The sequence below is a fragment of the Thermobia domestica genome, chromosome 2, assembly GCF_964235325.1.
Source record: "Thermobia domestica chromosome 2, izTheDome1.hap1.1, whole genome shotgun sequence".
NCBI lineage: Eukaryota > Metazoa > Arthropoda > Insecta > Zygentoma > Lepismatidae > Thermobia > Thermobia domestica.
This window is the reverse complement of record NC_137455.1, coordinates 160,799,698-160,816,392: the sequence shown is the minus strand read 5'-3', so window position 1 is coordinate 160,816,392 and position 16,695 is coordinate 160,799,698. Positions and strand designations below refer to the sequence as shown.

At 37.4% G+C, this 16,695-nt stretch overlaps 1 protein-coding gene across 2 annotated transcripts in view; it reads left to right on the top strand.

The window, feature by feature from the left end:
* The window catches only part of ssp3 (SCAPER domain-containing protein short spindle 3), a 522,155-nt gene that overhangs the window by 124,598 nt on the left and 380,862 nt on the right, over positions 1-16,695 (top strand). For both annotated transcript variants that reach the window (XM_081747551.1, XM_081747559.1), the window contains one exon: positions 15,221-15,455. In XM_081747551.1, coding sequence (XP_081603677.1) covers positions 15,221-15,455 — 235 coding nt within the window. The remainder of the gene's footprint in view (positions 1-15,220; positions 15,456-16,695) is intronic.

Sequence of the window (16,695 nt, the reverse complement as noted above, 5' to 3'; positions counted from 1 at the left end):
AACAACTGATCTCTGACCACCTCTCCAACAGTTGTCTGTTTACAGAAAACTTATTTTTATCCTACACAATGATCTGTTTTATCTTATTACACGATTTACAGGTTTGATAAGCACACTGGTGGTCACGTAGCCATCGCTGTACTCGCTTTCATTCTTGAGTGTATTAACGGAAACTTCTGGTTGAAGCAGTGGCGGCGCAAGCTTTCTTCCTCGCTCAATTGCAATTTCTTCGTTGTATATTTCTCGTAATGAAGCCTTTTCGGCTGCCGATCTGACTCAGTTTTACAATCAACTAGAGCCACCCGTGTTGATTGTCGAGATTTGAATGCGTACCATCACCTGTGGGGCTGCATTCGACCTAAGGATCCTAGCCGTCAGATAACGGAATTTCTTGATGAGAGTAGGATGCTTGTACTCAATGACGGTAGTCCAACTCACTTTCCTATAAGACCTTGTATCAACTTTTCCGTTGACTTTTCCTTTGTAGTGTTTCCCATCCAGATCTCTTGTGCCACTGATTCTGTGATCACTGATGGTCTGTCTGTTACTAATTTGTCATCTTCCGAAGGGTAGTATTGGCCAATATTTTGGAATCTCAGTAAGTTTCATCCTCCTAATAATTTTCCCAGAAGTGCAGCTGTAAACCTATTTGAGCAGATCGTTATCGATGCTGCCCATGTAAAAGTGATCGTCCACGACGGTGAGTTCAGTAATTGTGCGCGGAAATTCACGAGTCTATCCTGGCTCGTCGGCCTGCTTTTGCCACTTTTAATTGTCATCCAACTGCTGAGAATCTTCAGCAATTTCACATTCTTCGTGCTCATACTAGGTATCTTATTGAATCGTCAAAGCGTCAAAATTCGAAGGTGCCTGTAACGTTTCTCAGTAGTTGACGTTGTTTGAGTCGATGTCGTTCCATAAATGACCACTGTTCGAGTATTAGTGTGCCTGTTATATTGGCAAACGGGATCCTGGTGACTAACCCACAGAGATAGCTAACATAACTAACTAACTCTATGGCCTATGGAATCGGAGGTTCAATGCCACGTTCACAAAAGCTCTCCACTGACTTCTGTCCTTAGCCAATTGGATCCAGTTTCTACTTTGTATTCCTGTCTCTTCGAGATCCATCTTAATATTGTCCTTCCATCTGCGCCTAGGTCTTCCTAATGGTCGTTTTCCGATTGGTCTTCCAGTTAAGACTTTGAAAGCGTTTCTACTTTCTTCCATTCTAGCTACATGACCTGCCCATCTAAGCCTCCTAGACTTTATGACCCTAACAATTGTAGGATAAATCGTATAAATTATGTAGTTCCTCGTTATGAAGTTTCAGCCATTCTCCATTCCAGTTCCTCTTGGGTCCGAATATTCGTCTCAGGATCTTGTTCTCAGATACATTCAATTTATGTTCTTCCCTCAGAGTAAGTGACCATGTTTCGCAACCATACAGAACAACAGGCACGATTATCGTTTTATATATTTTAAGCTTCAAATTTCTCGACAAAATTCGCGACAAGAGATTTTGAACCGAATAGTAACACGAATTTCCTGCTTGTAGTCGACATTTAATTTCTTCGTGAATATGATTTTCGTCTAATAATATTAATCCTAGATATTTGAAAGTACCCACTTTATCAAAAGTATTATTTAATATTTTAACGTATCCATAATTTGCCGTATTACGGTCCCGACGCACTTCCATGTATTTAGTTTTCTCTGCGTTTACTTCTAAACCCATGTCCCTGCAAGCGTTTAATAAGATCTCTGCATTTCTTTCTATTGTTCTCCTATCATCCCTATTAAATTTACATATGCCATATGCCATAACCTGGTGAATACCGTTTAACTCTAGGCCCTGGTTGCTATCTTTGATTTTCCTTATAGCGTATTCCAGAACAAAGTTGAATAACAATGGCGACAGCGCATCTCCTTGTTTCAGGTCATTTTCGACGTGAAAGCTCATGAACAAAAATTTTCCTACCTGGACTTTACTTTGGGATTCATTTAAACATATCTTAATTAATCTAATTAGTTTTCTCGGTATTCCAAGTTCTGTAAGAACGTTGTAGAATGTTTCTCTCCTAACCGAGTCGTAGGACTTTCTAAAAGCAATAAATAGTTGATGTACCGGGGTATTGTATTCCTACTTCTTTTCGAGTATTTGTCGAATGGTAAGTATTTGGTCGATAGTTGATCGATTTCGTCTAAATCTGCACTGATAATCTCCATTAATTTCATCTGCGTATAGGGTCAATCTTGCTAATAGAATATTTGAAAGTATTTTATAGGATGTTGACAGAAGAGAAATGCCTCGATAATTATTACAATCAGTTTTGTCGCCTTTCTTGTGAATTGGAACAATGATTGATTCTTTCCACTCTGGTGGTAATTCTTCCTTGTTCCAGATAAGGAGAATGAGTTTATGTATCTTGTTCCACAATTTTTCGCTTCCAGCTAAAATTTACTCAGCCGATATTTCGTCTACACTCGGAGATTTGTGTTTCTTTAATTTCTTTATAGCGGTTTCTACTTCTATACGGTTAGGTTCTGGAATATACGGTTCTGCAGTGTGTAACTCCTTTTCTCCACGCACATTAGTTTTTGGCTGCGTGTTAAGAAAATCATGAAAGAAATCTTTCCATCTATTTAAGATGCTATCCGTATCAGTGAGAATTTTTCCGTCAGATTTCTTTATATATAAGCACGAGGTTGATAGACTTTCTTAAATTCGTTAATCTCTTTATACATGTCCCAAATGTTTTTATTTTTACTATTATCTTCAAGTTCCGAAGTTTCCCGCCTGATGTCTGCGAAATTTTGTGTAGTTATTTCATTCGGATTTAGTAGCCACCGTAATTTTGCCTGTTTTCTTTTCCCTGCTAGTTTAATGCATTCCTGGTCGAACCATGGTTTGTTCCTACGTATTACCGCGTGTCCTAATTTTTCTCTTGCTGAAATTTTAATTCTATCTCTAATTTCAATCCAAGTATCCTGAACACTAGTGCACTCCGAATCTTCTAAAGCCGAGAACCTGTTCGAAACTTCAATCTGGTATGCCTCTCTTACCTGGCTCTCTTCTAATTTCTTTAAATTGAATCTCTCCGTTTTCGGATATTGATATTTCCTTTATTCAGCGATAATCTCTCTCTTATTATCACTGCTACCATGTAGTGGTCAGTGTCACAATCAGCCCCTCTAAATGACCGAGGCTAAGCTTTTCTTTCTATGACTCTGCACACTATTTGATCGAGTTTAATTGCTTTTATACTCGTACCAAGAGATACGCTCTAAATTTCTATACCACCAATACTAAGCTTAATATCATTTCCTTCACTGTTCACGAATTCGCCTTTCCTTATGTGAGTCGTCCAATACTGCTCTAGGGATTGGCCGTATATTATACTACATATTGGGCAAATGTCGCCTATTTACAGCTTGCGTTATTGCAGCTATTTAATCGTATCTGATTAGAGAAGACGTTTGCACTTCGATGGTGTGAGGCTCTGATCGTTACCACCTTGAAACCCGAGAAAAGCACAATAAACCTCCACGGACAATACTCACTGCCCTTACGAGCTTTATTTAGCTTTTTGAGCGCATGGCGAACAAGCGTCTCGTTTGGTAGTGAGAATCCAATTTTTTCTTGAACAAATTTCAGTGTGGATTTCAGTCTTTCCGTTTCATTACAATGTTGCTCACCTTGAAAGTCAGATTCAAGAAATCTTCCATCGTCAGCACCTTGTCTTATTTCTCAATTTGTAAAAGGCTTATGGCACAAGTTTGGCTTGTGGAATTTTAAAACAGTTATGTGATTGGGATCTTCTTGGCTACATGACGATATTCAGAAAGAATTTTCTGGGTGAACGTTATTTCAAGGTTAGTGTGGGCTGTAGTCTCTCAGAGCGATTTTTGAAGGAAAACTGGGTCCCACAAGGCAGTGTTTTCAGTGTCGTATTATTTACTGTCGCCGTCAACAGTATTCTGTCACAGATCCAGGCTCCTTTGTGTGATCTTCTCTATGTTGAAGCTCTCGTTATTTATTCTCATTCCAGATAGTTCGCGATATTACTCGACAGCTTCAACTTATTCGCTTGTCGACTGAGACAGATTTCGATTTTCTGCTTTTTAAAAAAAATGTACACATTTTTGCCGTTAACAAACTTACCTTCTTAGCGAAACTCATCTCTTGTTTGTTAACACAGTCCGATTTCTGAACTTGACCTTTGATCGCCACTTGACGTCAGCACCGTAATATTAAATACTCTTGTTTCCGAGCTTTGAATTTACTATTTCTACTTTTCCACAGCATCTGGCTTGCTAATCGGATCGGATTTGTTACACTCATATCGAAGTCTAATTCTATCCAAGTCAAACTATGGTTGTGTTACTTACTCAACTATACGTTCCTCTCTGCTGAAAGAACTTGATACTTTTCATCACCTGGATATCCAGGTAGCTACTGGTGCTTTCCCTACTAATTCCTGTTATTAGTCGTTATGCAGAAGCAAATGAAGCACCGTTAGCTTATCGTGAGAGACCTCTCAAAAACGATACAGCCCATGTGCGTTGTATGTCTGATCACCCTTCCAGCTTTCCGTTGCGGATGGCCGGATCTATGACCGATATGCAGGCCTTGGGCTTATACGCCTATGGTATGTTCGTGTTTGTGAGAATCTCGGTTCAGGAGAATTTGGATAGCTGTCTCTTTGTTTGCTACATGTTTGTACTGTTCCACGTGACTGTTGACTTCATCATGGGCGACCTTCTATTGTCGTTACACACTAAACAGCATATAAATACCCAGGAATTCCAGCAAGAATTATAAGTTTTGCTAGAACAATGTTCCAGTTTTACTGTGTTGTATACGGACTATTCAGCAAATGAGACTTCTGTTACCTGCGCCTTCGTCACATACGAGGACAATTCGGAATTTAGTCTTAGCGTCGCCTCTGTTCAGTATTTACTGTAAACCAGTTAAACTTGCCCTCGACGAAGTGCATTAACTTTAGCTGCGTCGTCTGTTTATCTGCACTTACTCGCAAAGCGTTATTAAAATCCTTTCTAGTGAGATGCCATCAACTACAGTGACAAGATTATGTTGTTGTCTGCTGAGTGTTGGGACGTTCCGGCATGCAGGGAAACGTACCGACATCAGAGTCAAGAACGTCGCATTGCCATGGAGCACTATCTATGTTCTCATTTCAGTAGCTATTTCCTCCAACGGATGCGCTTTCATTGACGAATGATTTGAAACCAAGCCAACAAAAATAAGCTTTACTCAGTAATACTTTCTGGCAATTGACAAACCTCATCGCTTACGAGTCGTCGAAATTAAGTGATCCTAACTCACTTTCGTATCTGACACTAATCTCGCACAATCCTACCCCGTATTATGAAGACTATGCCGTGCAACCGACCTCAGAGAACTTAAGGACAGCCCAAAAATCTTAGCAGGATATGGAATAATGCAAATGTGTAGTGACAGTATTATTACTTTTATTCGTGAGGTTGGAATAGTTAACATAGCTTAAAGGTTTTGTTTTTAGATTTTTCTTGTTATATTATGCTACCTATGGAAAGCGACAAAGTTCTTACGCTTGTGCTGGTAATGTAAAAATTTGCATAGTGATAGGTTTGTCATCTTACTAATGTGTGACTTTATACAGGGCTGTTGAATTGATGTTATAGCCAGAAAACTAAGCGGCGGCAACATCTTGGACAAAATCAATACCGAGCTGTGATTAGATTTCTTCATCCTCAAGGAAAACCAGCCCACACGATATATAAAAAAATGACAGCTGTGTATGGTGAGGAATGCCATCTTGTGACAGTGAAACGCTGGAAAAGAGACTTCAATTGTGGTCGGAGAAGTCTAAAAGATTACCCAAGAGGTCGTCGTTTAGCGGCTGCAGACCGACGTGTGGTAGTAAAATTTTAGTAGCTAGTTCTTGAAGATAGACTAATGACTATTAATTATTTAGCAGGAAGATGAACGTTAATGAAGGGTCCCTTCATCTTATTACACGACATTCTGCATATGAACAAAGTGGCACCAAGATGGGTTGCCCAATTGTTGACACTTTTTTCCAAAACCACAACGTTTGCAATGTGCACAAAGCAATTTGGACCTATAACATAAGGACAAGGATGCTTTCGTAAACAGATTAGTGACTATGGGTGAATGCAGGTTGTATACATTTGACCCTAAAACCGAAGAAACGAGTAAAACATAGAACCACACGTTTCCCCCTCGTATTTTTGGACCATAAAGGTGTTATTTTGATTGATAGCTATAATCATAGGCACATTACAGAAACCTGCTACGAAAGTTACGGGATGATACAAAAGCAAGAAGACGGTTTGTTCTGGAAAGGATTGGTGCTCCTAACTGACAGTGCATCGACACACCGAGCTGTAGAAATACTAACTCTTGTGCGTCAGTGTGGCCGCCCACCACATGCACCCGATATGAATCCGTTCAATTACTTCTTCTTTCAAAATGTGGAGGAACATTTGCGGGGTAGGCGTTTCGTGGATGATGAGGAGGTGATAATGCGGTGGAAAACTAGTTTGCTGCAACACCGCAGACTTTTATGTAGATTTGTATTAAGCAGTATGAGAAGGCAATATGTAGAGAAAGACAAGTCCATGGATCAAACTGCGGATCCCTAGCTCATGTATATCATAATGAGGATAAAAACTTTCTGACTTCTCTCGTATTATTGCTATTTTTGAGTGTTTTTCTTGTTATGTGTTTCCTAGTTTATTGTGTATTTTTAAAACCTTCTCCAAGAGTTCTGTTTTAACTTTTTTGGTTGTTTGTTTGATTCTATTACTCCAGCGAACTTACTTTCAGTTTGTATTGTAAAACTTTGTCTCATATAAGTTGTAGGTAGAGCATTTAATAAAAAGAGCGTCCGGAATCGACTCCCACTACTAGTTTTATTATAAGAACTTACACTATAAAAGTATTTTCACAAAATATTATACAAAATAATCTCTCTAATATGAAAGGTTAGAAATAGTAGTCTTTGACCGTAGGGTCGCAGACAGGATCTCCACAGAGCCCCGTAGCAGGCTAAGCAGAGAGGAATTAAGGAACCAATGCTCCGTAGCAAGCAGAGACGGGTTAAATGGCCAACAGAGCCCCGTAACAGGCTAAGCGGCTGAGGTTAGGATTTCCAGACAGAGCCCCATAGTAGGCTAAGCCAGGAGATAGGATAGGCGTAATCCCGTAGCAGACTAGAGGCCTGGGGTTAGGTTACTCCAAAAGTCCCGTAGCACACTAGAGGAGGGTCACCAGAAAACTGGTATCGAGTTGTCTTCGTCCATCCAATTTATAGGGTCCTTTGGAGGGTGGTGGCGTTTCGGCTCCGTGGAAGGTGTAGAAGCCGTCGTCTGCATGTGACTGTAGATCCATCTGGTGGGAGATCCTCTTGCCGAACCACGTGGTGGTGTTTGTAAACACTGATGCGTGGAATTGTTTGTTTACAACATCACATAGGATATTGCAACATACTTTAGAAGTCTTTTTGTTTCAATTTATGAGGAGTCTTGTTGGCCGTTCGGTGTATCGTGACGGGTCATGTAGCCACCCCACTGACATCTCCATTAATTCCAGTCAGTCAACTAAATAATAGGGTCATTTTGATTTTAGTATTTCTGATATCTCGTTGTTTAGTGTTTGCAACGATAAAAATTGGAACTTCATTTAGGTTTAATTAAAAATAAAGAAATAACAGACAACATGAAACACAATCAGAAGTTTTAACGATCATTCTTTCTTACATTAATTTCTGATTCCTGAAAATGTCTTACACTTCTAAGCTTCGGAGCTTTCGGCTCTCTCCTAGAGCCTTGCTCACGAAGAACAAAAATATGAATAAAAGTAATAAAATCACCAAAGAAATATAGAGGAATGGACTTAATTGGGGTAGGGCAGTGCATGAACACCTTGTCGATTGCTGCTGCTCACATGTCAAATTCTAGTGCGACACACTATGAAGTGGTGGGCTCAAGTTCTGTTTTTTGTTCAGGCAAAAATGATTGCTACCTCATAATAATATTTTTATTGTTGTTCCGATACTGGATGTATTTTTTAACTACTGTCTTCCATTGCCTATTCCAGTTGGGTTGTGATGCAAAATAGAGAATCCAATTTAAAATTGTACTATTTCCGGCCCATGATATCTTCGAGAGAAAACGAGTTTTTTTTTCTTTGTATTAACTAAATCGCTCAGGTATCTTAGAGGTTTGTGTCCTCATTGACTTGACAAAGATTCCTTGCGTAGCCGAAAATTTCATTTTTTTAAAGCAGCATTTCGTTTATTGTACTAATCTGATTGCTGTGGTATTTACTTTTTACTTTTCTTGAAGGTTCCAGATGATTTGGTATTCTGCAGGCAGGAATGACTTGATAGAATTTATGTTGTAATCAAGTTTCAAAAGTTAACACGACAATAAACTGCTAATGGTTCAATGATTTTCAAGTATTAAAATCTCTTTCATAATAGCAGTTGTTTTAAGAAACTATGAGTGTAAAGGAAACTTAAACTAGTTCCCTCGAGAAAGAAATCAGCCATCGAGTCTTACTGTTTTGGCGCCGGGCCTGGTCGGGTGATGTCGACTTTTTTTTTTCCTAATTATTCGACAGACAGTTATACTCTGTCTTGCTAAATGTGGGAATCAAATTTGTTAGGATTACTGCAGTTGAACAGTAGAAATTTGTAGCTATCACATTTATAAATGTTATTGTTGTTATTGTTGGGGAGAAAGCGCTTTAAGTAATGCTACTTTTAGGTTGGATGTTTTTGGAATAGGAGAAAACAGTTAATTATATTATTGATTTATCATGCTTTGAAATGAAGCTGTTTTGGTGCATATTTAAAAAATGAGTAATTAAATATGGTTTGGTTTTAAATGTCTTCATTAAATGTTGATTGATGTATGCTTAACTTAAGAGGGTCAGTTTTAATTTGTTTTAGATGCAGGATTTATGTTCTTTCCAATCAGAGATGGTAAGTCGCAGAAGGTTATGGCTTCTTTATAACCAGTAAGGAAGGATCTAGGAAATTTATTGCATTTGTAGAAGAGAAAGTAATAGAGGTTCACTATCAAAATACCAAACATCCAGTTACTAACATTCCCTGAACCCGATTACTGCTGTGATACAACTATGTTTAATTGCTACTGTTCTAGTTATTTTAACACCATTTTCGATCATTTATTTTCTGAATATTATCAAAGCCATTTAAAAGAGAGAAAGCCGGTGTGCGAACTACGTGAAAACACTCTTGGACTGCATGGAAACAAACTTCCTGTTAAACCAAAATTACAGTGCTCTAGTCTTAGCCAGGAATTAAACTTGAAGGTTTAAATAAATTTGTGTAGAAATCCATAAAAGACAGTGTAAATAAAGAATAGAGTGGTACTTAGAATTAAGTTATTTTCTACAAAGTTGTTTTTTGTGTTTAATTTTACGCAAGAGGAGATAGGCTATTTGCATAGAAATAGTACCGTATACCTTGTGATTGATTATGAAATCTGTGATTGAATAAAAATGTTGAGTTTATATTCAGAATTTTCTCATTTGTGCAGTTTATTTCCATAAGCAAAAAGATAAATAAACAAAAGCTAATGAAGATAAATCTATATATAACTAAGTTAACTAAAAATGCAGTGTTAGTTTTTCTTATATATAGTGTAAATGCAGATAACGTTATGAAATTCAGCTACGTAGAAGGTACCACTGCTTATCATTCTCACCTATATTCCTTGTCAAATAAATGGGCAAGATTATAAATGTATTTTTGAAATTTGTAATATATTTTAAAATACTTTGTAATACAAGGATTGTTACAAAATTTTAAGCCTACCTATGAACGGAGCAGCAGAAAGTTTATAGACGTTGTTGTTACTTTTCAACATAGTCTCCTGACAAGTCAACACATTTCTCCCATCGATGTTCAAGTGCGTTAATGCCGCTGGTAAAAAGATATTTGTCGAAAGTTTGTAAAATTTCATCTACGGCATGCATGACATCATCATCAATGTTAAAGTGAGTACCTTACAACTTCTTTTTGAGCTTTGGAAAGAGATGAAACTCAGAAAGTGCGAAATCAGGCGAATAAGGTGGGTGGGTGATCAATCCGTAGCCACTATCATGAATTATTTTCATTGCAATGACTGGCTTGTGGCTAGGGCATTGTCTTGATCGAGAAGCGCACCGGCTGTCAGTTTCCCACGACGCTTCTGCCGAATATTATCACGCAGCTGTCGTAGATCTGCATAGTACTCTCTAGTCACTGTTGGCCCATTTGGAAGATAATCCACTATCACTATTCCTTCCGAATCCTAGAAAACTGTAGCCATAACTTTTCCAGCTGAGGATACTGACTTGGCCTTTTTCAGAAGGAGGATGAGGGGTGTTTCCACTGCTTGGAACTTTGTTTAGACACTGGTTGGTAATGGTGGACCCAGCTCTCATCTGTTGATATGAATCGAGTGCGAAAAGCAACTGCATTTGTCCGGAGGAGATGAAAATTTTCCCTTGAAATATTGAATCTGGTGAGCTTTTGATCAGGTGTCAAAAGTTTTAGCATCCTTCTCGCCGAAATCTTGCTCATTCCCAGATGTTTTGTATTAATTCTGTCAACGCATGCAGTAGATAAGTCTACTGTCTCAGCAATGTGCCTTATGATTGTTCGCCTACCTTTCTTGGTATTTCATGCACTTTGTCTATGTTCTCCCCAGTTAATGCTTGCACGAGCCTTCCTGATCGAGTGTCATCTTCAATGGAAGTTCTCCCCCTCTTAAATTAGACTGACCATTTTTCACTGAGCCATATGAAGGGGCACTATCACCTAAAGTAGTAACCATGTCGGCATGAATCTCCTGCAGCTTTAAACCTTTCTTGTGGAGATACTCAATAACAGCTCTCGCCTTTAATTTCTCCATTTGGTCACACGTCTTTCTGAACCTATAACAACAGAATGAAAGTTGATATTAATACCAAATCTGGCATTAAGGAAGGTTCAATAAATATGGCCTAAAAGTATTACATATCTAGTTCTAATATTTTTTGGTTAGACTTAGAATTTATGTAACAACCTCGCTTATATTGTTAGGCCATTTTAAAAGTATTTTGTGAATAATGGTATTGTCTAGATGTTTTCATATTAATATTTATTCATTATCAAAGTTGATTTTCATTTCTTCAACATTGTCAAGTTAGTATTTGTAGAATGAAGTTCATTCTACAAGTCTTTAGAAGTTTGTCTTCTCTAGAGCTCAGCTTTTAGAAGTAATGTCGATTTACTAAGGTGGAGCGCAAATGAACTTCAAATATTCTTAATTTTGTTTTCTTAAATGCAGTTGTATCATTCGTTTTTAGCTAATACAAATCAACAATTTGTAACAGTAAAATCGTGATAAAGAATGGGGGAAATTGGGAAACACTACTTCTAAATTAACTTATGACAAATGCTAAATTCAGCGATCTTCTGTCGCATCAACTAAAAAAGTCTGTTTCATATAAAGCAGCAATCGCCAACCTTTTCTCGCTTGTGGACTTTATATATAAGTTGAAATTAAGAGAATTTTCCCGCATGATAATTAATAACGTTTTTGTCATGTTTAAAAGTTACAAGTTCCTTAATGCCCAGGTTCTCTTTATCAACGTACGTACCTTGTTGTGTGTGTGTGTGTGTGTGCTTTATATTGTCCGTATTTTGGATGTCGATGTTATGATGTTTGGTTGTCGATAATATATCCTATCAATTTCTGTTTATTTGTTGCCAAGGCTATGTGAGACGAGAAGCTACTGTTCAAGGTGGAATCCGAACCACTCTAATACGTTCAAGAATTATCTTTCACCAGGAATCTCTCCTGGGACCTTGAGCACCTATACCATTCATGTTTCGGTTGTTGATGTTACGTAATGTCGATAGTTTGGTTGTCGATCCTGTGTGTTCTCATGTTACGTACCATTGATATTACGTGTTCTCCATGTTTCGTACTGTGAGTGTTATGTGTAGCGTCGATGCTTTAATTATTGATGTTATGCACTGTTGGTGTTTCAGTTCATGAAATTTTTGGTTTAACATCTCACGTTTATTCCTTTTAAGCTAAACGAGACGGATGATTAATGAAAGTATGTAATTTTATCAAAATTGATGTAATGCGAATATGAAAGGAAAAGGGAGAACCCCGATAAAACTGACCGACATGATGTTGTCCACTACAAACTCATATGGTTTAATATCGAACCAGGAACTCGTCGCATGAGAGGGGAATGCTGTACCACTGAGCCACCGTGCCCCCTGTCGATGTTGTGGATGTTATGTACCATCGATGTTTTGGTATTCCATGTTCTGTTGTCGACATGAATTGAGTGTAACCATTTCCTTGATGTTTTCATTACTTTTACTCCTATTTTTACCCTCCGTAAACAAGGCTCCAGGTGAGAACCGAAAGCTTGGAATTGCAAGAAGTTTTCAGGAATAAGAATTTAAAGTAAGTGAAATGAAATAAATAAAACATTGAAATGCAATCTGAGTAAGCAAATAATAGGGAACCATTTTATTATAAATAAAATAAAGTTCCTTTCCAAGTTAGCTTTGACCGTATATGTACGTGAATGTTTGAAATACTAAAGTACAATGTTATAATTTGCAATAATTCTCGAAATTAAACCACATTATACGTCTCTTAGGTGGATAATCATTTATCGCTTAGCTCTTGTGGTGGATTGAAATTCTTATTTATATATTTTTTAATATTTTCCGATAAGCAGCGGTTTGTAAAATATCGTTCCGAAATATACTGACAAAGAAGGACATGAACATGTCATCCGGACATCCGAATCAAACCTAGTCCATTCGATATGCGCAAAACATTAGGTGCCATTGACAACAGAGTACGTCCCTGAGGCCCATTAACCCTGTTAGTATAAAGAAAATCATAGACTCGCAGTGAAATAGCTATTGCATCAACACTGCTCATTGTAAATTCATTTATAGTTTATTCTCTTCAGCATGAAATAAGCTGTTCATCTCTTTCAGTGTATTGGGGCCCATAACGTACCTGAACAGGGAAAATTGGGAGAATGTTGGGAAAATTCCCTCCAGAAATCCCTCCTATCAACTTCGAACCCCTCTGGAATGGCCCCGGATAAAAGCACACAAATCTATCAATACAAAACTTGTTAGTCATTTTTTATTCCCTATAGTATTTTTCGAGATACATTTCGATTGTGTACTTTTACCCAGGGCCACTCCAGAGTGGTCCAAAGTTAATAGGAGGGATTTCTGGAGGGGGTTTTCCCAACATTCTCCCAATTTTCCCTGTTCAAGTACGTTATGGGCTCCACCTCTGAAAAGCTTATTTCATGCTGAAGAGATACTTTACAATGAACAGTGTTGATGCAATATCTATTTCACTGCGAGTCTATGATTATATTAACAGGCTTAATGGGCACCAGGGACGTACTTCGTTGTCCATGGCACCTAATTTTTTGTGCATGAACGTATCTTTGTTATGTTTATCGAATGAACTAGGTTTCATTCGGATGTTCGGATGACAGGTTCATGTCCGTCCCTTGTGAGTCTGCAGTTATTAGAGTCTAGATTGCGTTTTCAAGTATTCTGATATAAAATAATAATAATAATCTAAGCTTAATAGAAAGCATAACATTCTAATGAAGCATTTTGTAGTCCTTCTGTGCTATTTACTAGAATCTGTGTCTCACTGTTCAAAATTATTGACGCTTGATCTCACGATAGTTTTAAAAATACATTTCGTTGATGGCATCTCTTTCAGTTACGTTGGTGTCATTGAGTTTGCTAATTACTGAATATTATTTTATTCTAATTTTCAGGTTTGATTGGTTATAAAATATTTCTTTAGATACTTCAACATATTTCTTGTAAGAGTTACAATTGTTGTTTTGTGCGTTAAGACGACGGAATTGTATTTTTAAAAGCACATTTTTCCAGTTTGGAAAATAAATTACCTCTAATTCATTACACATTCTTCTTACATATTTACTGAACGTGAAAATATTTTCATACATGATATCGTTTTCTCAAATTTTACAGAGGAGTTAGTTAATTATTTTTCTTTTTGTAAATAACGCTTTTAATTCTTTGCGAGGAACTTTGTATTTATTTTTGTGTACAATAAGCTTTTCGTTTTCCTGGTGGATGAGTATTTTGGTACATTCGTTTTCCTTATTACTACCTAGACGTGCAGTAAACTAACAATAATTGTTACAATATAGTGTTAGCATAATAATTCATTAGTCCATATCCGAAAAATCAAATTACCTATATTGTTTTTAACGCCTTCATATAATTGTACATTTACTATGTGAAATCCTATACTGCACTTCCTTCTATCTACTTGTCATTCAAAGACAAGTGATAGATGGAACTTTTCGACTTCAACTAATGAATTAGTATCAAGTTATATTAAACCATCAGTAATATTCCTAAAACTAGGTCCTATGTATGAAGCAACTGTAAGTCGTAAGATCGGTTAAACTGTTTTAAGCGAAACCTAGAATCGTTTGGAGTAGTTCCCTCCCCAAATTTTAAAACTAATCGCTTCATTAGCCTCGAAACATTCGACCATTCTAAATATGTGGTAAATTTAGAGTGAAAAAGTGCTGGACCTTTTCACCATTTAGGTTTTCATTGGATTTCATCGTAGAAAGAGTATATTGTAAGAAAAATTAGTTGATTCTTCCCATTTTTTCATATAAAATATTAAGGCTTAATCAGTGACCACAGTGGATATTTTTTCCCCATTGTAATTATTTTCAGTAACAATGGCAGATACCGATTGGGTATATAAACAATCGCAGATAATGTAGTCGATTCGTGTACTGTTGAGGTGAACCTAATAAATCATTGCTTGTAATCTATGCACCTGCTTGTTAACTAACAGAGAGGAAATCGTTAATATAATAATCCAGTGATTCCCGTTTTCCTTTCAGGTTTGTAAAATTCTGTGGGAGTAGGCATATACACAACGATCGGTCAAATTCCGTACCGAACTTGTTTTTCCTAGCATTGTGTGACTGATGAGGAGCTCGAAAGTGGCTTTTAGAGCTCAACATTCATAATATAAAATGATTACATAGCTTATTCATTGTACTAATAGTTCAGTTATTTTTGAGTTTTCATGTTAAGTTAAAATAGTATCGTACTTCTCGTTACAGAGATAGGGAAGAGAGACTTTCAGCCCTGCATGCTGCTCAGTTAGCAACGCAGGAAGAGCTTCAAAAGAAAATTCAACAGAAGCAAGAAGAATCAGCACGTCGACATGAGGAAAACATTGAACACATAAGACAGCGAGCTTTGGAGCTTAGCATTTTAAGATGTTCAACAGATGATGATGCGCCGCGTCTTGTTCCATATGAAACTAAGAAATTGTGTACTTTGTGCAACGTCTTGGTGAGAATTGACTTCACAATATTTTCTTCTTCTTCTTCTTCTTCTTCTTCTTCTTCTTCTTCTTATTATTATTATTATTATTATTATTATTATTATTATTATTATTATTATTATTGATTTCATATTATATAGGAACAATAAAATTAGAAATCGAAACATTATATTATAGTCTTGCAATTAAGCCTGACTCAGTGAGTGCGATTACAACATTTTATACAGTATTATACGCACGTCATGTGTTAAAATTTGAGTATTTTTAGTTAACACCAGTATTGGATCTGGGGGTACTTGTTTCATCACCTGGCAAAGTATCGTGTGTATCCGGCTAATAATAGGAGAGTTATAAAAAATAATGCAGAAAAATGCCTATTTCATCCTATTTCAGTACTAAAATTTTTTTCGCTCTTCTATAAAGTTGTAAATTTCAACATACGACTTATTGCAAGATACAGAACGATATATATACTACAAGTACTTTTTTGGAACGTTTTTACCTATATGAACCGAGGGTCGCAAATCAATAGTGTCTGAGTAATTTGCACATGTGTGATTTCTTTGAAATTTGCCTGCTAACGAGAGGTACGCGGGAAAGTTTTACCCTGATCCATTTCCACATATCATAGAGCGATGGAATTTTACATGTATAATCCTGCAAATCTATGTACGTCATGGGGTAATGTACAACTCGTAACTGCACCATTGCTGTGTTATAGGTCCGAACGTGAAGTAAGGTGTACTGGTCCAAAATCCATTACTCCACTTCAGAAAGCAGCGTTGCAACATCGCAGAATTACTTGCCCCTATGAAATGACTACATGGTTGGGAAGAGGTGAAATGATGATGGTGTGTGGTCAAGAGAAAACGCGAACTATACAGGTTTCATACCAGGGTCATGCATTTGTCTGGCTAACATTCGAGCAGTGAACGGGTGCGTTGTTTTCCAGGAGGCGGACGCCTTTTGTCAGCATGCATCGCTCTGGTATTTCACAGAATCCCGCAACGCACGCAGCGTTGAGGCATAGTATATCCAGGTAATTGTGGTACCCTTTGCCTGGAAAGCAAGTATTAATACTCCACGCTGATCTCAAGTAAGCGTGATCATCACTTTAATCACTCAGAGTTGAATACGAATTTCCTTTGGTGGTGGTACGTCGTATTGGCTTGACTAAGTTTTCCCTGGTTTTCTTCACTCCCACAAAATGAAGGCCGAGATTGTACTTTCTAGAAGGCCAGAGCCAGT